This window comes from Zingiber officinale, chromosome 3A, assembly GCF_018446385.1.
Source record: "Zingiber officinale cultivar Zhangliang chromosome 3A, Zo_v1.1, whole genome shotgun sequence".
Lineage (NCBI taxonomy): Eukaryota > Viridiplantae > Streptophyta > Magnoliopsida > Zingiberales > Zingiberaceae > Zingiber > Zingiber officinale.
The window spans coordinates 81,117,773-81,141,127 of NC_055990.1; the positions used below are offsets into that span (position 1 = coordinate 81,117,773).

The 23,355-nt window shown below is 41.4% G+C and overlaps 2 protein-coding genes across 2 annotated transcripts; both read right to left on the minus strand.

The window, feature by feature from the left end:
- Positions 1-1,537: 1,537 nt before the first annotated feature.
- LOC122052015 (threonine--tRNA ligase, chloroplastic/mitochondrial 2-like) lies at positions 1,538-22,811 on the minus strand. The gene is made up of 8 exons (XM_042613394.1): positions 22,422-22,811; positions 4,285-4,431; positions 4,028-4,175; positions 3,609-3,862; positions 2,999-3,376; positions 2,601-2,909; positions 2,319-2,519; positions 1,538-1,974 (listed from the first exon to the last, which is right to left on the minus strand). The coding sequence occupies exons 1-8, from the start codon at positions 22,743-22,745 to the stop codon at positions 1,714-1,716; spliced, it is 2,022 nt and encodes a 673-aa protein (XP_042469328.1). The 5' UTR covers positions 22,746-22,811; the 3' UTR covers positions 1,538-1,713.
- LOC122052016 lies at positions 5,630-7,353 on the minus strand. The gene is made up of 2 exons (XM_042613395.1): positions 5,731-7,353; positions 5,630-5,644 (listed from the first exon to the last, which is right to left on the minus strand). Exon 1 carries the CDS (start codon positions 7,244-7,246, stop codon positions 5,825-5,827), a length of 1,422 nt encoding a protein of 473 aa, XP_042469329.1. The 5' UTR covers positions 7,247-7,353; the 3' UTR covers positions 5,630-5,644; positions 5,731-5,824.
- Positions 22,812-23,355: the final 544 nt, after the last annotated feature.

Genomic DNA, 23,355 nt, shown 5'->3' on the forward strand with positions numbered 1-23,355 from the left:
ATTCGGCAGACAAAGCTTGACCGAGCATATAGTGTCGGATGAACCCAAATGGGTGAAGTATTAGCAAGCACACCTATGCCCAACAAGGAAGCCTCGATCGAGCATGAAATACCGACCGAGAATATAAGTTCGATCGAGAATATAAGCCCGACTGAACTAAAACAAACAAAGGATTAGCGTGTTCAGATACGCTCAGTAGTAGAGGTTCGACCGAGCATAAAGTACTGGCCAAGTTAAAATAACAGAGGGTCAATGAACCTAGAAACGCTTAGAAAGTAAAGCCCTGTTGAGCTTAAAGGCGTACATCCCTAAGCAATCTCTGTAGTCGGTCAAGCAAGACTGATTGCATATCATAAGACCCAACATGACTCAATAGGCAAAGCCTGAGCGGGCATAAACACAATATAAGCATATTACGCCCGATAATAGAATCCCGGCCGAGAATAAACATAACTCGTTCGGTAATATAATCTCGGGCAAGCAAGTAGATGTACCAACTAAGGGTGTCAGAAGGGGCTCGACTTAGAAATATCTGGTCAGACATAGGCACAATACGCTCGGTAATATAATCTAGGACGGGTATATCAACACACACCTTTATAAGGCTATTAGTATGAGATCAACCTGGCAAAATCTGGCCGACCATAAAAACACTTACATTTATTAAATCTCGTACACATAGCCAATAAGGAGTATTATAACTAAATATATGTGATGTATGAACCATATGAGAATAATATATGATCCTATGACAATTTGGTTAATTTAAAGGGAAACATTTTCTAGAAACTTCTATAAGTGCACTAGACGATAAAAAATGTACATCTGGGGTACAAAAAATAATCCTTAAACTATTATTACAGATACTTACGTCATCTCATAACAAACTCTAACAAACCGTAGTCCACCTCATGATTACGGAGGTTGCATGAGGTGGTATAAAAAGGGGAATCCTCTTCGTTGGCAAGGTACGCCCAACGCCACCACCAAAACCCTAGTTCCACTTCAGTTTTACTGTACTTCTTCTTTTTCTTCTTACTGAGAAGAGAGAAGACTGACTTGAGCGTCGGAGGGCCTAGCTAGGGATTCCCACCCCGGTCTTAGGTCATTAATGCTTTATCGGTTGGTTCCATGGTGCGCAGGAGGTAATAGCATCCGTCGAAATATTGACCTGTGGTTTTCTTCATCACGGTATCCTAATTTGCCGGAGTCTTCCCTAGATCTGCTTCGGGTTTCTCAAATCTAGCTTCAACCTACTATTCTCGTCGCTAGGAGGTATTTTTGACTAAATTTCTTCGAAATCTGCTTTGAATCTCAGATCCATTGTTATTCATCTTTCCCGGAGTCGTTGCCTATCTTTTCTCCGGAGTCACCGCCCGCCGTCCCAACTCTCCATCTCGTTACGCTTTTAGACAAGTGCATATTTCTTTTTTTTTTATTTCTACTGTGCAAACATTTTAAAAAGCCATTCTATATTTTCCAATCATTGTTTTTTTTAACTGAATTCATTTTTATTTTGCTAACTTGTTATTTAATCTGTCTTAAAAGCATTTTCCACTGCGTTTTTAAACGATCAAACAAAATATATAGTGCATACAAAATAGTATCTAAGTCACAGAAAATAATGCACAAAATTTGCATGGCTATGTTTGAGCATACATCTAAGTTTTTTTGATGACTGAACAAACTTGGTTAGGATGATTCATAAGCTTTTTATAAGAATCTTCTTTTTTCCGCTGCCGACTTGATTCTACTGATGAACTCGTCAATCGTCATGGTTCCTAGTTCACCTCCAAACCTTGACCTAATAGTTACTGTGTGAGTCTCGACTTCTCTTGGCCCAATAACAGCCATCAAAGGCACTTTCTGTTTTTCTGCATTCCTTATGAGTTTCGGTAGGCGCTCACCATGGCATATCTCAGCTCGAATGCCTGTAGAACTGAGTTTTGAGACAATCTCAGTGCAGTACTGGACCTGAAAATAATGTTGTGCGAGGACGGATTAAGACAAGTTTTAGGAATGATTTATGTAAACAATCTAACATCTACATATAAACTTAGTTGGGCACTTATGACAAATTCATGAACAGGTCGTGGAAAACATTACAAGAACTATGAACTAACAACTAATTGGAGGCAATTCAGGTTGTCAAATATCTCCATTCTAACTAACCGAGATTAAACTTGGGCCAGGGTCAAATTTCCAAGGACAATGAAATTTCATTTGAACAAGAAAAAAGAATCTCTCAGAGAAAAATAACACAATCAAGCGTTGACTTAAATCTTGATAGAATACTCAATATGAATCATAGAGCACACCTCAGTATCAGTTACAGGTAAAATCCGAGCTTGGATCGGAGCAATCCATAGTGGAAAGTCGCCAGCATAATGCTCTATAAGGACACCAAAAAATCTCTCAAGGGACCCAAGCGCAGCTCTGTGGATCATAATAGGACGTCTCTTTTCAGCATTGGAGTCAACATATGACATGTCAAACCGCTCTGGCAGATTGAAATCAACCTAAACTAGCATCAGTTAGCTCACATGCTCATTCAAAAGAGACATAACGAATTTGAATAAGAAAATTTCCAAATAGCTTGCCTGCACTGTTGAGCATTGCCATTTCCTTCCAAGAGCATCTTCAATCTTTAGATCAATTTTTGGACCATAGAAAGCACCACCACCTTCATCAATCTGATAATGCCAACCTTTGTCATCGAGAGCATCTCTTAAGGCAGAAGTTGCTTTTTCCCATATATCATCGCTGCCAACAGATTTCTCTGGCCGGGTTGAAAGATTAACTTCATACTTTCTAAAACCAAATTGAAGCAATATCTTCTCTGTTAAATCAAGAACACCCCTGATCTCATGTTTAATTTGGTCATCCAAACAGAAAATGTGTGCATCATCCTACATGAAAACAAAGTTTGAATTCAAACCACTAACACAATTAAGGTTGTACAACAAACATACAGCATAATGAACTTATCCAGAGGTACCTGAGTAAACCCTCGCACCCGAAACAGTCCATGCAAGCTACCAGACAATTCGTATCGGTATACTGTTCCCAACTCAGCAACTCTGATGGGAAGATCCCTGTATGATTGCAGTTTCCTTTTGTAAACCAATATGTGGTAAGGACAATTCATTGGCCTAAGTTGATAGAGTTCATCTTCTATGTTCATCTGATCATACATATTTTCTCTGTAAAATTCCAAGTGGCCACTGATTTTCCATAGATCAACCTTGGCAACATGGGGAGTGTAAAGTAGCTCATAACCATGGTCCAGATGAATTTTTTTCCATGTATCTTCAATAAGGTGCCTCATGATGGCACCTTTTGGATGCCAAAACACCAACCCTCCACCTGCATCTTCCTGTCAAGGTAAGAGGAATATTTGACAATCCTTTATAGGCTCAGTAAACAGACCGAAATAAGCAGCCACTGAAATAGTATTTTGAAATTACTTTCAACAGTTCATTTATTTTCCACTTATCTACTGTAAAGATAGCATCTTACTATGATGACGTGTTGTGTAAAAGGTCCTATAGAAGGTTACTGCATGAACATGTATCACCTAGCTATCATTACAGTTAATGGAGATGTACCTGTATAGAGAACAGATCGAGATCCTGACCAAGACGCCTATGATCACGTCGCTTTGCCTCTTCCTTTAAATAAAGGAAAGCTTTTAAATGTTCTTCAGTCTCCCATGCTGTTCCATATATCCTTTGCAACATGGGTTTATTCTCATCACCTCGCCAGTAGGCTCCAGCAACAGATTCCAGTTCAATAGCCTTTTTGTCTATATGTCCAGTTGAGTCCACATGGGGTCCAGCACAAAGATCCCACCATTCGTTTCCTGCATGATGGGCAGTTAGGTGAGGAAACGGCATTTACAAGATAAGCAAAAGTCAAAGTGCTGTTTATAATCTATCATGGATGCTTATATTGTTTCTTAGTCATAATACCTGTTGGGAATTTCATGAATTTATGACAAGTTAACAAAAAAAAAATCCAAAATTACCTATATGATAAATCGTAATAGGCTCTTCCTTTATACTTTCCAATATTTCCAACTTATAAGGCTCATTAAGAGCCATAATCCGTATCTTGGCCTCTTCTCTGGAGACTTCTTCTTTTATTAACGGCAGATTCCGACTAATAATTCGATCCTACAGATGATGTAAGAAATGAATTCTGTACCCTGAAACAATAAGCTAATGAATATGCTTGTGAAACTTCAAATCTATAACCTAAATTCAAAAAATCATTTAAACTCACCATTTCCTTCTTTATTCTCTTTAGGTCTCTATCCGCCAAAGGCTCCATATCAAAATCATAATAAAAGCCATTATCTATCCACGGACCTATGGCCACTTTAGAACCAGGGAAGAGCCTCTGAACAGCCATCGCCATAACATGTGCACACTGCAGAGAAATGCAAAAACTATAACAGTTGTACTAATGTTAGTAGGACAACTAGGAGCTTAATTTCTACCTTCTAATTCCTAATACATCATTATAATGCAAACATATAGTCCTAACACAAAAGCTGCATCTTTGGGTTAAGTATTGATATTCTAAAACAATATTTACTCCATATAAATGGAAGACATTAGACACTAACATTCCATGTTGACACCCTCACACCCTCGTATTCCTTTTGATCACATGTAAAAGTGCTTAGAAAAGACTGTGTTGGGCACTTAGATCGACACCCATATCAACTACTTGTACTCAAATCTGAGTGACATAGTTGGCAAGCCACATAACCGTTCATAGCAACTGAACAAAATAGTGCGTTTTTTGCAATATATTTTTATGGAAATGTACAACTCATCCATGGCGAATGATTTTCTCACTGTCAAACATTCTTAAACCGCAGAATATAAACTCAAAAAATATGAAAGCATTCTTTTAAATACCTAGGTCATTTTAGATAAGGAATATAAATTGTTTCACGAATGTTTCATCCTTGAAGTTTAAACGGCAATTTCTCAAAGAGCGCATTTAAAATTTCTGAATACCCAAAAGGCACACTTAAGTTTCATTTTTCCAAAAGGCGCATCTCATTCCCATTTTACGTCTCCTATCAAATGCTGACCCGCTATCTTTTTCCAAAATATCTCTCCTCTCTCCTTTTTTTTTTTCTCTTTTCTCTAACACCCTGTTTGGAAACAACTTAAGTGAAGGAATTGAATTCTGGCAGGAATTGAATTCAATTCCTATGTTTGGAATGAATTAGTGAATAATAGAATTGAATTGAATTCCTTAATTTGGAATCTATTTGAATTGAATTCCATTTTTATACATTTACCATTTTATCCTCATAATTAACCATTTAATAATCAAGTTAAGTATTAGAGAATAGGAAGAAGGGATCGCACAGTTAAAATAGCACTGAAAAAACTCAAAACTTGAAATTCTTAACAAACACAAAGATTTGACAAGTTATCTACGAGGTCTTACTTCGCTCACTAAATTGTCATTAAAATGTTTACGAGGCAACTTCCGTTCTGGAACATCTCACTACACTTCGAAGCTTGGATATTTGTAATTGTCAACTTACGATCGCACAGTATGAAGAAGGTGGCGCACGGGAGTAATGGTGCAAGGAGAAATTTCCCATAGAGGCAAGTAACTAAAGAGTGAGAAAAAATTTGAATTAGTTTCCAAGAAATTATAAATTTATACGAGTATTTAATAATTAGTAATAAATTAAGTTACCTTTTCTTAATACCATTAAAGGCAGCTTGTATCTTTTCTTTGGCCCTGTCCATTTCCTCATAAATGAACCCCATGGCAGGCTTCTCATCTGAGTCTACCAACGAAGGACTTTGATCAAAGGATAAGCACTCCTCAAGCATGTAATAATGCTTTTCCAGAAGTCCTTATCCATTACCACATTTTCAATAACCTTTCCATCTTTAGTCTTTGCAAATTGACTAGATTTCCATTCTTTGGATGTAAACATTCTAATCAATGCTCCCTTATTGTCATTCAAGCAACCCAAAGTCAAGTAAGATGTGGCAAAACGGGTAGTGGCTGGTCTAATCAAATCCTTTTCTTTGGTAAAATGATGCAATAGAGAAATAAGCGCAGTCCTTGAATAGATGTAAGTTGTGATCTTTTTACCTCGTGCAATTGTCTCTTTATGTATTGGTATCTTTTTTTCAAAATCCTCCAACATTAAATCGATGCAATGAGCTGCACAAGGCGTCCAATATAGCCTCTTTCTCTTCCCCATCAACATCTCCCCGGCTGCTTTGTAGTTTGCTGCATTGTCTGTGACAATTTGCACTACATTCTCTTCACCAACTTCTTCAACAATTTCATCCATCAACTTGAAAATCTTGTCAGCTGTTTTAGATATATCAGATGCATCAATTGACTTCAAAAAAATGGTTCCCATAGGACTATTAACCAAGAAGTTTAATATAGTCCTCCTCCTCTTATCTGTCCACCCATCAGTCATAATTGTGCATCCCATTTTCTTCCAAAATGCTTTGTGCTGCTCTATAACTTCTTTGGTGCAATCAACTTGTTGTTTCAAATACTTGACTCTAATCTCATGGTAGGATGGAGGCTTAAAGCCAATACCATGTCTTGCAACCAAGTCTAGCATCTTCTTGAATTCATCACTTTTTGCCACATGAAAAGGTATAGCATTATTGTAGAAAAAAGAGGCAATCCCTTGGCAAGCTTCCTCCCTCAAATTCTTCTTGAAAATGCCATTGATGGTAGTTTGACTACTCACACCCCTTTTCTTGAATAGATCAGCAGGATTCTTTGCAATTTCTCGCCTTTGTCTTTTTGCACCCTCCACCTCCTCATCTTCATATTGGCCAAGAGGACTTGAATCACTTGATCTTCCTTCAATCTCCTTTGCCCTCTTTATTAAATTTTCTTGCAATGAGGATACAATTTTCCACATTTCCTTCCTTACATCATCACTAACAGCCTTGCATGCTCCAACATCCTTTTGTGTTCCTGCCAAATGATGCTTGAGTCTATAAATCCCTCCATTTATCACCTTTTGACAGTATTTGCATTGCACTTCCTTTGGATTTTCATCAACTGCAATTCCATGTTTCCAACCTGGATCAGATCTATTTCCAGGAGCATTCATTGCCAATCTTTTGGAATCTGAAGTTCCACTAGTTGTGGAAGCTACGCTTGGAGTGGCTGCACCACTATTGGAGCTTGCTTCACCAGACCCACCAACACTAGCTTCTCTACTCATTTTCGTGAAATTAAAGAAGAACAAGAACACCACCACGCAGCTTCAGCTTCACCAACGACACTGCAACTCTGCAACAGCAGCTCGCGAACCACAGACGTGGCCAACAGCTTTCAGAGATGCAGACGGGACAGAGACGACCAAAGAAGTAAAGAACAGAGACCCACGAATGAGATAGATGGAGAAGGGACAGAGGCGGATGGTGGCGTACCTTTAATCGAAGTCAGTCACAGTGCCGGTCGACGCACACCGGACGCACAGGGAGGAGGAGACAGACGCGTACGTGAAGGAGACGATGGTTGCTGAAGAAGAACGAAGCACAGCAGTTGCGGCGACGATGGCTCGTGACGCGACTTAGGAAAGTTAGGGTTTCTTGGACCCGTGTTTGATCGATCGCTGCGATCGACCTTCCGGTCTTAGAAAACCAGCGGACATTTCGCGTAGAATCGTTGGACTCTTACAAGTCTACGATTTCCGCTACGCTTCCACGCGATTCTGCACGATTCCACCCGATTCCGCTTCCGCCTGGGCACGCAACGCGGAAGGCCACCAAAAACGCGTAGAATCGTGCGATTCTACGTTCCAACTCGCGATTTTGACAACATTGGTACATACACATAACTTATCATAGGGATGTCAGAACCATGATATTTGATATGTGTACTTGAGTTGTGCAGGACTGCAGGATACACATGTGACTCAGGTTGATGGCTTCGGGTCCTGTGAAGGATGGCATTGGGGATGAGCCGCGGGCTTGTATGCATCCGAGGGACCGTGGACAAGGCAGCAAGGACAAGGGCCGAGGGAAGCGACTTCGAGGCATACGCGAAGGATGACATTGGGGACGAGCCGCGGGCTTGGATGCATCCGAGTGACGAGAGCCAAAGGAATAGGCTTGAAGGCAAGAGATCAAGACTGCAAAGAAGAGTCAAGTGAGTCGTGAGGGTCCGAGTGCTAAGAGAAATGTACTCGGGATGGGAACCCTAGGTATAGGGTTGTACCAGTTGACTGATACTAGGATTAGTCGACTGGTGATGAGCACAGAAGCTCTCTGTACTCGAAATGGCTGGGATCAGTCGACTAGTCCTGGGACCAGTCGACTGGTAGATTGTCGTAGGGCTGGCACCAGTCGACTCGACTGGTGCAAGGACCAGTCGACTAGTAACCGGCAAATCAGCTTGTTGATTTCTTCCAAACTCTATAAGAAGGAGCTTGGGATGGCCGGCTAAGGTAACGAAATTAGACTTGGTTAAAGCCTAATTAGTAATCACCAAAGTGCTTAAGGTTCTCTTGTGTCCAAGTGTTCTTGATTGGTGTTGTGTGAGGTTTCTCCACCCATAAGGAGTTGCTTGAGTAGCCAGAGTTTGCCGGGGGCTAATCCACCGAAGGATCGAGATCGTCCACCTTACGGACAGTCGTGGAGTAGGAGCAAGTTATCCCCGAACCACGTTACATTGACGTGTATTGGTTTGCATTTCCTTTCTTTGTCTTTAGCTTTTGTATTCGTATTTTAATTTTGTATTATTCCGCTGTGCAACTAACGAATACGTAGGAAGCGAACGATTTGGGGGCGCCGTCTGTCCAACCCCCCTTCTAGCCGGTCACCGATTCCCTACAAGTGATATCAGAGCGGGACGCTCTCCATTGGACTAACTGCCAAGGAAGCAAAGATGACCGGCTTAATTGATCCGCCAAAATTCGAAGGAGGAAGCTTATGGGACATCACCTTTTGGATGGTGAAGATGAAGAATTTCTTCGAAACGGATTAAGACACAATGATGGTGGTGGAAGAACCATTTGAAGTCCCGAAGGACAAGAAAGGGAAGAAGCTCCGACCACGACATTGGACGGAGGAGCAAACCACACGATCGGAGGCAAATTCAACGGTAATATCAATGTTGATTGAAATTTTGCCCTCTAACGTGATAAGTCGTGTAGGTGAATACAAGAACGCCCACGAGTTGTGGAGTAAGTTGAAGAAAGTTCTAAGAGAGGAACTTTTGCCTACACATGAAGAGGTAGAGCCCAAGGAGATGGATTCAATTACTCAAGGAGAGGAGGTTGAGCAACCGGAAGTTGAGCCATGCTCAACATCCGAAGAGGAGAAGGATGAAGAAATGTCATCCACTAGTGTGGATGAGGAGACATCCTCAAAGGTTGAAGAAAAATCCAAGACAAGTGAAGAGGATGAAGAAGAGATCTTAGAAGTGGTCAACCTAGCAAGCACCTCCACCGAAGTCAAGTCAAAGGACCACATCATTTGCTTCGGATGTAATGAGAAGGGGCACTACAAGAGTAGGTGTCCAATGGGTAAGAAGAAGGTAACTCCTAAACCCATTCAAGTTATTTTAAACACTAACAAGGGTTGTAGGAATGAAGAATTGTGTGCTTCACGTGTGGGGAGAAGGGACACTACCAGACAAAATGCCCTAGGAAGGGAGAGCTCAAGAAGTTGGAACAATTGAAGAAATGAGAGAAGAAGAAGAAGAGCTCAAGTCAAGGGGGAGCTTCAAGGGTAAGGGAGGTATACCCTAATTTGAATTGCAATTCAAAGTCAAATTCAAAGTCTTATGTTCCCATGCATGCTAGGAGAAATGATTTTGATTATCATTATATGCCCATGCAAAATTTTGGTTTTAAATATCATGATAGGAATAGGGTTAATATAGATCAAAACCCTAAGAAAGTCATGCATGATAAACCTATAAATGGTAGACCTAAGGAAAACCAAGGAATTAATCCTAAGAAGGGGAGATATGCCTAGAATTGGTAGGTCTAGGAATGTCCAATTTGGACAAATTAACTCTAGGGTTAGAAACCTAGAGAAGGAGAATCAAGCTTTAAGAGAAAAGCTTGATAAGTTAGAACAATTCCTTAAGAGATTCAATGTTGGATTTAAGGAATTAAATATGGTGTTGGGTAGCCAAAGACCCAACCATGAAAGATTGGGCTTGGGATACCGATCTAGTCCCTTTAAGGCAAGGAGAGATCATATGCTAAGGTGGCAAATGATTATGGCAAGGGAGAGTTCTCCAAGGCTAAGGGAAAGTCTTATGCTAGGGTTGCATATGACTACAGCAAGGAGAAGTCAATAAATGGCAAAGGAAAGTCATTTAGTGGTAAGAAGAAATTAACCAAGGACAAGGTGTCCAAGGTTAAGAAGGTTAGTTTTGTAGGCCAAGTGTCACCGAAGGTGCACCGATGTGGCCTAGCAATTGTGGATGAGTCACCTAGGGAGGTGGCTAAGGTTAAGAGCTCTAGGGGGAGCTCAAAGAGTCAATTTGGGACTCATGGCAAATGGATCTCAAGTGAGTACTACTTGGGATTCTAGATGGGTTATGGAATGTGCCAAAAGGTTTGAAGACGGATTTGAGTCTCAACCTTAATGATTTAGCACAATTGGGTTGTGTTTCAGGCTTAGAAATATGACATTGGAGTCATATAGCATGATAATTGCTTTTGGATGAATAGATGCCACATAAACCAATGCTAGGGATGCATTGTGGGTTCGTTTGGGCAAATACATCAAGAGGAAGCTAAAACTAGAACTTTAGGTCAAGGTTCAATTGAACCATTTAGCTAGTTTTGAATTTTGTATCAATCTTGGGATTGGTGATAGATACATTTTGTAATGTATTTTTCCCAAGTAGACATGGGTACAATAGACCTCTCTACAAAATTTGGGGATTTTTGGAGGTCTGTGGAATTTCTTGTGCATTTCTGAAGTAGGCCAGAAAAGGCCGATTTTTTCAGAAATAGGGTACCAATCGATTGGTGCAGATACCAGTCTACTGGTAACAGTGTTTTTCGAACACAGAATGCTTCTGTGTGTTGATTTCAATAGGATCAGCCGACTAGTACCAAGGGGCAATCGACTGATACCAGCCTGATAGTGTTTTTCAGCGTTGTTCTTGACCGTGTCAACTCGTTTAGATGTATGGGATCCATGGGGAATAAATACATAAGTTTAGGATCAATTTGGACGACAAGTTTTCAACAATTGGGATATTGTTGGAGAGTTTTTTGAATGTTAGGCAAAGGGGGAGAAGTAAGGTTTAGTTGGGAAAACCTTAGTGCTTTTGCGTAGGGAGAGCCTTGTGATAGGTTCTTAAAAATCCCTGTGTGAAAATCCTAACTCATTGGAGAGCTTAGGTGTAGGGGGAGCCTTGGAATAGGTTACAATGCATGTTGCATTTTGTTTCGGCAGTGTAAGTCCAAGTGTGTAGCCTTGGCAACGTAAGTCCATTCGACGTTGTAAGTCCAAGTGTGTAGCCTTGGCAACGTAAGTCCATTCGGCGGTGTAAGTCCAAGTGTGTAGCCTTGACAACGTAAGCCCATTCGGCGGAGTAAGTCCAAGTGTATAGTCTCGGCATCGTAAGTCCATTGTTTTTAGCATATTGTTTTGCTATTATGTTTTCCCTAACTTAAACGTATTGCCAAACATCAAAAAGGGGGAGATTGTTGGAGCAATCCCAATGGTGCGTGCGACCATGTGTTTTGGTGTTTGGGCAAAGGGTTTAAGTTAGGTTCACCTTTGTATTTGATATGTGTACTTGAATTGTACAGGACTGCAGGATACACATGTGACTCAGGTTGATGGCTGAAGGATGGCATTGGGGATGAGCCGCGGGCTTATATACATTTGAGGGACCATGGACAAGGCAGCAAGAACAAGGGTCGAGGGAAGCGACTTCGAGCTATACGCGAAGGATGGCATTGGGTACAAGCCGCGGGCTTAGATGCATCCGAGGGACGAGAGCCAAAGGAAGTAGGCTTGAAGGCAAGAGGTTAAGGCTGCAAAGAAGAGTCAAGTGAGTCGTGAGGGTCCGAGTGCTGAGAGAAATGTACTCGGGATGGGAACCCTAGGTATAGGATTATACCGGTCGATTGGTACTGGGATCAGTCGACTTATGGTGAGCACAGAAGCTCTCTGTGCCCGAAATGGTTGGGATCAGTCGACTGGTCTTGGGACCAGTTGACTGGTAGATAGTCGTTGGCATGTCGTTGGGCTGACACCAGTCGACTGGTGCAAGGACCAGTCGACTAGTAACGGGCAAATCAGCTTGTTGATTTCTTCCAAGCTCTATAAGAAGGAGCTTGGGATGGCCGGCCAAGGTGGACGAAATTAGACTTGGTTAAAGCCTAATTAGTAGTCACCAAAGTGCTCAAGGTTCTCTTGTGTCCAAGTGTTATTGGTTGGTGTTGTGGTGAGGTTTCTCCACCCACAAGAAGTTGCTTGAGTAGCCGGAGTTTGTCGGGGGCTAATCCACCGAAGGATCAGGATCGTCCACCTTACGGACAACCGTGGAGTAGGAGCAAGTTATCTCCGAACCACGTTACATTGACATGTATTGGTTTGCATTTCCTTTCTTTGTCTTTAGTTTTTGTATTCGTGTTGTAGTTTTGTATTATTCCGCTGTGCAACTAACGAATACGTAGGAAGCGATCGATTTGGGGGCGCCGTCCATTCAACCCCCCTTCTAGCCGGCCACCGATCCCCTACATAAATGACAATGAGGATAGTAATATGATTCTACAAGCCTAGACGAAGGTAGACAATAAGAAGACGGTTAGAATGACAATGAGGGTTCCCTGGCATAGTCACTCTGACTCTCAAGTTAGAAAACAAAGAAGAAGAACAATATTAGGGATTCTGTCTTTTTCCTGAAATAATCCGAGAGTTGCGTGATAGTTATTTTTTCCTGAAATAATTTAAGATTTATGTGATGATAATCCTTTTCCTGAAATAATCTGAGATTTCATGCAATTATCAAGAAGACAAGCACCGAAAAAGATGGAGTGTTGAAGAGTCGAGGGTACCTAAGAAGTCGGGGTGCCAAGGAGTCGGGGGTGGTCAAGAAGTTGAGGTGCCAAGGAGTCGGGAGCGCCCAAGAAGTCAGGGTGGCCAAGGAGTCAGGGTGCCAAAGAAGTCAAGGGTGCCAAGGAAGCTATGGTCGACTCGGTTTTTCCTTTGCTTGAACCACCATCACAGGAAGATCACTAACCTCGCTTATCCATATGGCACCCTCTAATTATCCTCCGAATCACAAGTCTCCCTTCAAGTCTAGTCGAAGGAGGCGAGAATCCAACCAATAGGACCGGTGTGCAATCGGAATAATTCCAGCTGCCTCGATTACCTAAGTCACGTGATGGATCGCTTGCGTATTTCTGAAAAGATTACGTATTAAATGTCAACATGCCTTTGTCATTATGTCATTAAATGCAGGCACTCTTTTTAAAAACATCGTCTGCATCATCCATCTCGATTCTCGAGCCATAATCCACTAGTGTCTTCGAGGTTGCATCACATTAATGTGATATAACCAGCAACAGAGAAGACTAAGTGTCTTTCACCAACTAATGATTACTTAGATTTGATTTACTCCATGTGCTTGATTCTATGGTTGGAAATTTATCCCGCTCATGTAACACAGAGATCCAATGGTCTTTATTCAGCTAGTCGGGTTATATTAGGTCAGATAATAATGTCCTTGCACATGATCATTGATTATGCATTTTCCGTCCTTAATCTTCTTCGTCTCTGAGCTCACCTTCCTACCTATTTGGTTCATCCCTACGATTCTTCTTTGCACTTTGGTAGTCTAGAAGCGTACTTCATGGTCGGAGAATTTCTTCTTCTCTTTGGTATAGATCCACTACATCAAGCTTTCCTAATGCATCCTTGGATTGATTAAGGACTATCTATGAGATTTTGACCGACCATCTATTAGGGCTTCCGAATGGTAATGATTGGCCAGACCATCCTTCTTCGAGTTTTGTGACCTTCTTCTGAAGTCATATGTTGAGTGGGTTATATTTCCCTATCCTATTTTTTTTTTTATCGAAGTATCACAATATTTTCATATCTTATTATCGCAGCTTGACACCAATTCCTTCCGCATCTTAACTGGGGTAGTAATCCGTTTGTATCATATTATGTTTTCCCCTTGCATCTTCTATTTCTTATTTTACCGAAAGAAGATGGAAGATGGGTCTTTTTCTTTTCATCCCAAGCTGAGATTAGCCTGATTAAGGAGTTTACCTCTTCACACAAGGAGTGAAAATTACAATTTTTCTTTGTCAAATCCCTGAGTCTCATATCTTGGACGACTCGGTGGCAGAGAGAATTGCCCCCACCTCCCGCTTTGAAGGACTATCACTTGAAGCAAGGCTATTTTAGTGCATCCAGAAGCTATTGGGCTTGCAATTTAGCAACAACGTCCTAATCGAGGAAGGAATGATGCATATGTTCAAATTGAGCCCCAAACCGACTCCCCTGAATGCTTCATTTAATAAGAATTCTCATCATCATGAGTTTTGATATCTACATATTGTTTTTTGCAGCTGATATGATGATGAGGGCATCGTTGAACAAGGTGATGAAACTCACTACAGCAGAGCTGGAGGCACGCCGTAGAATCATCGTTGATCTTACTAAGGCAGCACCCGAAGAAAGAGCACCTCCGACCCTAGCTATAGCTCCAACGGAGGTGATTCCTCAACTGGCGGTGAGAGAACCGAACCCGACGAGGGAGTCGAGAAGGTCTCCAATTCATCGATCTAGTGCATCAAAACCAACTTCATCGACGAAGTCGGAAGCCCTCTTAGAATTGCAAGGAAGAGGTGTCACTTGTCTACACCCTCGGCTGACCATTCGGGTCCGTCCGCTCCCACATGAGTCCTAATCGGATCCCCAGATCCATTGATCCGCTCGCCGGTTCAACCATCAAGTGCGCTAGTCAGGTAAGAGAGTCGCCCAGTCATGGCTAATCTTCCCTTGGTGCACATCCCACTGTCTCCCAGGATCACAACTCTCATGCCCCTGTAAAATCAGGAAAATCTCGTATTAGGGCTGGTCCTTCACGCGCTCTCGTGGATCTAGGTTCTGCGGATCGTCGGGAGAATTTGTTGGGCTAAGAGGGCGTCCCATTCACCGTGGAGTTATCCTAAGAACTAGTTCAAGAAGAGAACAAACTGATCTCACCCTCTACGGTCTAGCGACAATTGAATGACGGAACACTGAAGAAGCAACCAAGGGCATGTCCATCTGGGCTTTAGCATAGAAACTTTTGCTAAATGGGGTTAAGCATATGTCTCAGCTAATGATATTCAGCCAGTGATACTCTAAGATCTAGCAGGGCAGGCGAGAGTTGCATACCCGCATAGTCGAACTAGAGACCCAGTTAGCTGCAACCCCTTCTTAGGAAGTTTTGATCGTGGCCAAAGAGGAGATGGCCCTCGCAAAGTCGGAGATCGATCGCTTGAAGCGACAACTGATCCTGCTTCTGATCAGGCAACAATCACTCGACTGAAAAGGGGAACAGCGGAGGCAACGACAAAAAGGATTAGGGTGGCGCACAATGTGAGTCAACTGCAGGTGGAGATAGACCAGTTAACAACTGTTATTGTCACGCATCAAACGGAATTGAAGGCCACCACAGCTAAGGTAACGGCCATCCAGGTTGATTTGGAGGTTAACAAGGAGCTTGGGCTCCTTAAAGTGGAACTAGGAGCAACTTGAGAGGAGACCGAGTTAGCCGGGGCTATGGCAGAAGCTCGACGATGCGAGTTGGAGGCTGCCCTTATTACAATCGAGGATGCTCGCGCTGAGGCGCAAGGCTAGGAGGCCTCCATGGCGGAACTACAAGCAACACTTGGAGCTCAGAAGAACTAGATAAAGAGTAAGATATTCGAGCTTCACGAGTACCAAGCTGGAAAGGACGAATGTTGGGCCACCAGTAGAAAGGATTCATATGATCTGAAGAGTTCTATGATATGGTTAGCACCCACCTCGTCCGAATGGTGCGACACGGGATCGATGACATCCTTAAGCAGCTGCTGGAGAACGAGATTCTTCCTGCCAATTCTTCTCTTCCAGTCATTGACCTGCTAAAAATCAACGAGAGCATTCCCAATGAAGATGCAGCAAACTTTTAGGACACTGTAATAGTCCCTTCTTTTGAACTTAATGAGATTTGGTTTGAGAAATTCATGCTTCTTCAATTTAACATCATAGCGACTAGATTGATATAATATCTGCTCAACCCTTTAGACGAAAGGGAAGGTGGTTGTTATAAATAGAAGGATCCCGACCCCAACCTTTGTCCGAGTCGAGGGAGTTTGGGCTAAAAACGAAAATATGATATGGTACTCGCTCGACCCTTACGCGAAGGGAAGTCGACTATCGCAACTTAGAAGATCTCGACCTCGACGATGTCCTAATCGAGGGAGATTGGACCCTAAAAAGGATAAGGTGATACGGTACTCACTCAAATCTTGTGCGAAAGGGAGTCCGCTACCATAGCCTGAAAGATCTCGACCCCGACTATGTCCGAGTCGAGAGGTGTTGGCCATGAAAAAGACAAGATGATACAGTACTCACTCGACCCTTGCATAAAGGGGAGTCCACTACCGCAGCCTGGAAGATCTCGACTCCGACTATATACGAGTCGAGGGAGGTTGGACCTTGAAAAGGATAAGACAATACGGTACTCGCTTGACCCTTGTACAAAAGGGAGTCCGCTACCGCAGCCTGGAAGATCTCGACTTCGACTATATCGGAGTTGAGGGAGGTTGGACCTTGAAAAGGATAAGATGATAGGGTACTCGCTTAACGCTTGTGGGAAGGGGAGTCCACTACCACGACCTGAAAGATCTCAACCCTGAGTATGTCTAAGTTGAGGGAGGTTGGACTCTGAAAAGGATAAGGTGATATGATACTCACTCGATCCATGTGTGAAGGGAAGCCCGCTACCGAAACCTAGAGGATCTCGACCCTGACTATATCCAAGTCGAGGGAGGTTAGACCCTGAAAAAGACAAGGCGATATAGTACTCGCTCGACCCTTATGCGGAGAGGAGTCCGCTACAGCAGTCTGGAAGATCTCGACTCCGATTATGTCCGAGTCGGGGAAGGTTGGGCCTAAAAATGACAAGGCGATACGGTACTCACTCGACTCTTATGCAAAGGGGAGCCCGCTACCGCAGCTTGGAAGATCTCGACCCTGACTATGTCCGAGTCGACGAGAGTTTAGGCAGGACTTAAGTCTTTTCTTGATCTTCAGAAGCCAAGGGAATCTGGTGATAACCTTGATAAGTATTCAGCATGCATATGAGTTCACAACCGGAAGTAAAAACTATGAGTTGATCAATGCAAGGCAGAGGGTAGCAATCTTTTAGACAGATTTTATTGAGGTCATGAAAGTCAATGCAAACTCTTCATTAGCGAGTCAAGGAATTAAACCTCCCGCATATGCTTGACTTCCATTAACTTGCCGATCTCTGCTTGAATCACCTAGTCCTGCCTTGGTGAGAAATTTCGCTTCTTTTGTTGAACGGGCTGAACTTCCGACAGCATGTTTAGCTGGTAAATCATTATAGTTGGGAAACGCCTGTAACGTCCTTCGGTGACTAGGAAAAGACATCATGATTGCGCGAGAGACATGCAATTAATTCTTGTTTGAGCACTGAAGGGCGATTGGTAGCTACTCAAGTGACCCGATCGATCGGGATAAACTTGCACACTTTCATGATTCTCCTCCGATCGAGATATCGACGCCTCTTGGACGGCTTAGATAGCAGTATCTTGAGTTCGATGGGTCATGCATGAGTCGGTCTAGATTAAACCTCTCCTACTCGGCTTCCTACTTGGAATTTAATTTTCTAATGAAATGTGGAGACTACAGCTTAGTAGGTACTCAATGTCGACCTCTCTAATATAACATTGTAGGCAGAGGCGGTGTTTACGATAATAAAGGATGTTTGTGGAGTTCGCATTAGTGGCTCCTCCCCTAAGGAAAGGGAGAGGTTAATTTGGCCGATAGATTATACTTCATGCTCGGTAAAACCATATAGGAGAGTATGTATAGGATGAAGTTTCTCCCCATCCAGCTGCATCTGATCACAAGCTATTTGAAAATGATATTGACGGAACTACCCGAATCAATAAACATTCTTTACGTAAAAACCTTGATTACTAAAGAATCATCATGGGGGGAGCTTAATTCCTGTCAAATCTTTAGGTTTGAAATTTATAGAAGGATCTTTTCCTCTTCCCGACTGATGCTGACGATATAACTCCCCTGCCTTTTACCGTGAGCCTTTCGGGCTCGAGTGGAGTCCCCATTTGTGGGACTGCCCGAGATCATGTTCTTGCCTGTGTTTGTTCCTTTCTCTTTTACCTCTTGACGAGACTGGAGGAACCTCAAGGTTACCTTAAGGGAGAATGAGATCGTTGACTTGTGAATCGATTGATATCAGCATAACGATGGCGACAGCGTTTGTAAGGTTTTTTGAGATTTTCTTTTACTGGGCCAACTCTGATTGGTGTTCCGCTGATCAACGACTCATTTCAATTCCCTCGCATATTGTTAGTAATCCCGAGTAGAGTGAATACTTGATTGATGGTAGGCACAGTATTCAGTCACCCCGAGAGACGCGATCAGATTCGGGAGGAGTTGGGGCTACCTTCACTGTCTGTACCATTTTTTCCCCTCTCTGATTTGTGAACTCCCCAATTTCGCAAGGGCGAAGGAGGGCTCTACGATCTGGATGAGTGGGGGCAGAAGCTAGAGTCAGAGCTTCTTTTCTCTTTGCGGACTAGGCTTCCTCGACTTGAATATACTTAAGTATCGAACTTGTAATCCTTCGAAGTTGACTGGGAGCTTTTTCACCAAAAACCTGAAAAAATCTCCATCAATCAAGCCTTACGAGAAAGCACTGACTTGTACCTCTAGGATAACTAGGGGAGCATCCATGGCCACCCGATTAAACCGTTATAAATATTCTTTCAGGGTTCTTTGAGTTTTTGTTTGAGAGCGAACAAATCATGCGGCATTTTATTTATATCTTTGACTAGTTGTGAAGTGTTGCATAAAGACAGCTTTAAACTCCTCAAAGTTTGAATAGAAGAGATAGGGAGTCAACTAAACCATCTCTGCGTCGAGTTCGAGAACATGGTTAAGAAAACTCGACACTTGACGCTATCCGTATATTGATATAATAAAGAAGTATTTTTAAATTTGACGATATGACAACACCTGAAAGTGCCTTAGCAATTCATCTTGGAGGTTGCCCCTCAAGAATGGAAGGCCTCGAAGGGCTCTCGTTCTACTAAATTCAAAGGTTTTTTCCTTTGGAGGATCCCAATAAGGGGTTTCACCAAAAGATTCTACAGAAAGTTCGCTCGCAACAAACTTACCGATTAGTATGGGAGAAGTAGACTGCGACGTTTCGGGGTGTCAAAAATGAACCCGACTACGGCGTTTAGAAGTGTCAAAAATGAACCCGGTCTGAGTCGACCAATAAAAATCAGGTTCAAGTTGAGAATTTTTGGGTTCGGGTCGGGCTAGGGTTGGAGGGATTTTAGGTTGAAAATTTTCGAGTTCGGGTTGACCCGATTTGACCCTAATTTAGGGTTTAATCACTTAGTGAATTTTTTTTTAGGAATAAATCAAATATTATTTTGAAAATTATGATGATTTTATATATAGTAATATTAATATTAGTACGATAATGATGAAGTATTGAAATAAAAGTGAAGAATTATAGGGACAATAGCAAAAAAAAAAGTCATTTTGAATTGGGTTTTTGGGTTATTCGGGTTGGTTTAGTTCGGGTTCGAGTTTAAGGGTTTCGAGTTGGGACTTAAAAAAAAAATTTCCCCAACCCGACCTGAACTCGATTGACCCACTCGAATTGACACCGCTAGCAGCGTTCCCGTGGGTCAGGGCACCTTCTAGTGCACCGATGTCGCTTTAATCGACTGAGACGATGACTCGATTGAGGGATTGATCACCGGTGGAGAATGCGAGGATAACTCCTTTAATACCGCTTGTACCGTCGCCACTTCTAATTTTTCAAAATCGTCTGTTGTCATAACGATGATGTTAGGTCTTTTGGCATCATCTATCTTAACGTCCTAATTCAGGTTTTTAACTCAGTGTTTCCATAGACATCCTGTCCACGAACATCGACGAGTGAATTACCGATGAGTTAGCTTTGATGTCAACTTGATCATCAATCGTTAAATGACGAGGATGGTAATATGATTCTACAAGTTTGAACGAAGGTAGACAATAACAAGAGGGTTAGATTGACAGCCAGGGGTTCCTCGGTGTAACCACTACGACGCTCAAGTTAGATAACAAAGAAGAAGAGCAATGTTAGGGTTTAGATGTATATCTGTGCATGTAACTTGGACATCGAAAAGGGCTACCTTTTATAGGGAAACGACAGACTTTTTTCTTATGTTCTGATCTTCATGTTATCATTATTTAATTCCTCAAATAATTTAAGACTTATTCATGTCGCTGTCTTTTTCCTAAAATAATTTGAGATTTGCATAATAGTTATCATTTCCTAAAATAATCTAAGATTTGCATGATAGTTATCATTTTCATGAAATATTCTGAGATTTCATGCAAGTATTAAGAAGACAAGTGCCTAAAAAGATAGAGTGTCGAGGAGTCGAGGGCGCCAAAGAAATTGGGGAGCCAAGGAGTCAAGGGCACCCAAGAAGTCAAGGTGCCAAGGAGTCAGGGGAGCCCGAGAAGTCGGGGTGCCAAGGAGTCGGGGCGCCAAGGAGTCGGGGCACTCGAGAAGTAGGGGTGCCAAGGAGTCAAGGGCACTCAAGAAGTTAGGGTTCCATGGAAACCAAGGTCGACTCATTGTTCCCTTTGCTTTAACCACCATCTCAATAGGATCACCAACCTCCCTTATCCACTTGACGTCCTCTGATTACCCTCCGGATCAGACACCATATATACCTTTACCATACTACCCTCTTCTATTATATGTCAACTTTTCAGAAATTCAAATCTCCTAGTCAATCAATGAGTTTCATTTGAAACCATTGATGGACTTAGAGAACTCTAATTGGACTCATTCTAACTTCTATGGATTTCTACAATGCCCTGGAATACAAATATGCGCTTCTTTACTATTTTTAAAAAATCAACACCACAAGGTATTGATGGTGCTGGTGTTTAAATCATGGTACTGGTTTTTTAAAAACTAGCACCACAACGGTGCTAGTATGTTGAGCTGTGGTATTGATTTTTAAAAACCAACGCCGCTGTTTTAAAAAACAACACCACTATTTTAAAAACAAACACTAGAGAGCAGTGTTGGTGTTTAAAAATCATCATAAAAGAATTAAAAAATGGAAAAGATGAAAGAGAAGAGAAGAGAAGAAAAATGTTTACATGCAAGAGAAGAGAGGAAAGACGTTAAATGCAAAGGAGAGAGACAAGAAAAAAGAAGAAAGGGATAGAGGAAAGAGAAAAGTCAGCTCTTGGCGGAAGCGGTAAAATAGATATTAGGTGCACCTTTTGAGAATTTAACAACTTTAGGTGCGCCCTTTAGGAAATTGCTGAAGTTTAAAACATGTTATCCTTATTTTAACTTTTTCTATCTCTACAACAACCACCAAATCTTTATCCTACTAAATGATGTCGATTATATGGATCTTCCTACGCTATTAAGTTTGATCTCCTAAAATATCAGCATATATTTAAATAAATTTTATCTTATTTTATCGTTATTAACCAAACTTTTTTTTTGCTATCGTTGTCCTTCTCAATTAATGTGTATATTTGTTATAATTTTACATCATCTAATTAGGGTATTTATTGGTCACTGAAGTATATATTCATATTATATTCATATCATCTTAGTTGCATCTCTTAGAGTTTTTCCAACCAATGCAATCCTGACTTACTCTCTAACATTTTCATTTTGTATGATGTGTATCTTCATATGTCCGCACATTCACCCTAACATCATCATTTTTACAACTGTCATCTTATACTTGTGTACTCATTTCATAGTTTAACCTTCAATTCCATATAATATAAATTTTTCATAGTTCAACCTTCAATTCCATATAACATAAACTTTTCCTATCTATAATCGCTCAAAACTAGATTATCCACTCTGCAACAAAATTTGTTCTCTATATTTTCTTGAGAATGTCAGAACGCATTAAAGAATCATAATCATCCAATTTTATAAAGATAAAAAAGGAAATACCCTTACAACATAAGAATCTAACTTTGAGATGGTTCCTGAGAGAAAGTAAAAAAAAAAAGTTTACCCACAAACTGGCAGAAAAGGATTTTGTTCTCTTTCCAGAAATAGAAATAAACAAGAGAAATAGACGAGGGAGAAAAAAAAAGTACCGTGTGGCGAATCCGGAGTAGTTTCTCGGATGACTCATTAGTTGGAAGGATGATCCTTTGCTCCACTAAATCTTCCTCTTTTTTGACCTCGGAGGTCCCATCGCTCACCTCGACTGCCGGACCGACTGCCAGACGAGGATCCGATTCCACTGCGGAGGAGGTAAAAGAGGATGCAACGGCGAGTCTGCGGCAACTACCGGTCGGCAAAGATTTGAAGTGGTGAGGAGGCCTCCGTAGTAGAGTCGAGGGAAGGAACAAACTGGCGAGACGAGGAGAATGGGATCGGAGGCAAGAGTGGATGAGAGGCGAGGAGACTGCCGCCATGGCGCGGTCGGGGCTTACCCCTTCATTCACTGGTCTTGCTTCGCTTCGAGCCTCTCTTAATCCATTGCACTTGTGGCGTCAAATTTCCGCACTTTTCCTAAAATATTTTGATATTTTCATCATTTTATTTATTTAAAAATATATTTAACAAAATGGAAACTTTTATTTTTGCACTTTTAACTTTCGTTGCGTTTTCAACGTGCCCCTAAACTTGTTGTTTTATCAACATGCCCCTAAAATTTTGAAATAAAATGGAAACTTAAAAAGTCTTTAAACATTGTGAAAAACTAATGAAAATTGGGATAAAATAAAAGTTTCCTTAACAAATATTAAATTAAAGGGTAAATATCTTGTTTAATTCTCAATAATTTTAACAAATATTTAATTCATTTCTCAACTTTATCAATGCACCCAAAACGTGTTAGAAACTTTTATTTGCCACACCATACTATCTGTTTTTTTATATAAAAATCATATAATGACAATTAATTTACTTCATATAATAAAATAATTATTGACAAAATCTCAGACTCATAAAAATATATTAGATATACATAATTGTTATAGAAACCAAAAAAAAACTTGCTAAAGCTAAAGCTTATTACTCCAC

Excerpts from the sequence above, each read along its gene's own strand:
- LOC122052016 (XM_042613395.1), bottom strand. The coding sequence starts at position 7,246 with ATGAGTAGAGAAGCTAGTGTTGGTGGGTCTGGTGAAGCAAGCTCCAAT.
- LOC122052015 (XM_042613394.1), bottom strand. The coding sequence starts at position 22,745 with ATGGCGGCAGTCTCCTCGCCTCTCATCCACTCTTGCCTCCGATCCCAT. Across the intron at positions 2,910-2,998 it reads GGGTGCGAGGGTTTACTCAG|GATGATGCACACATTTTCTG; the intron begins GTACCTCTGGAT and ends GTTTTCATGTAG. Across the intron at positions 2,520-2,600 it reads GGCAATGCTCAACAGTGCAG|GTTGATTTCAATCTGCCAGA; the intron begins GCAAGCTATTTG and ends ATGCTAGTTTAG.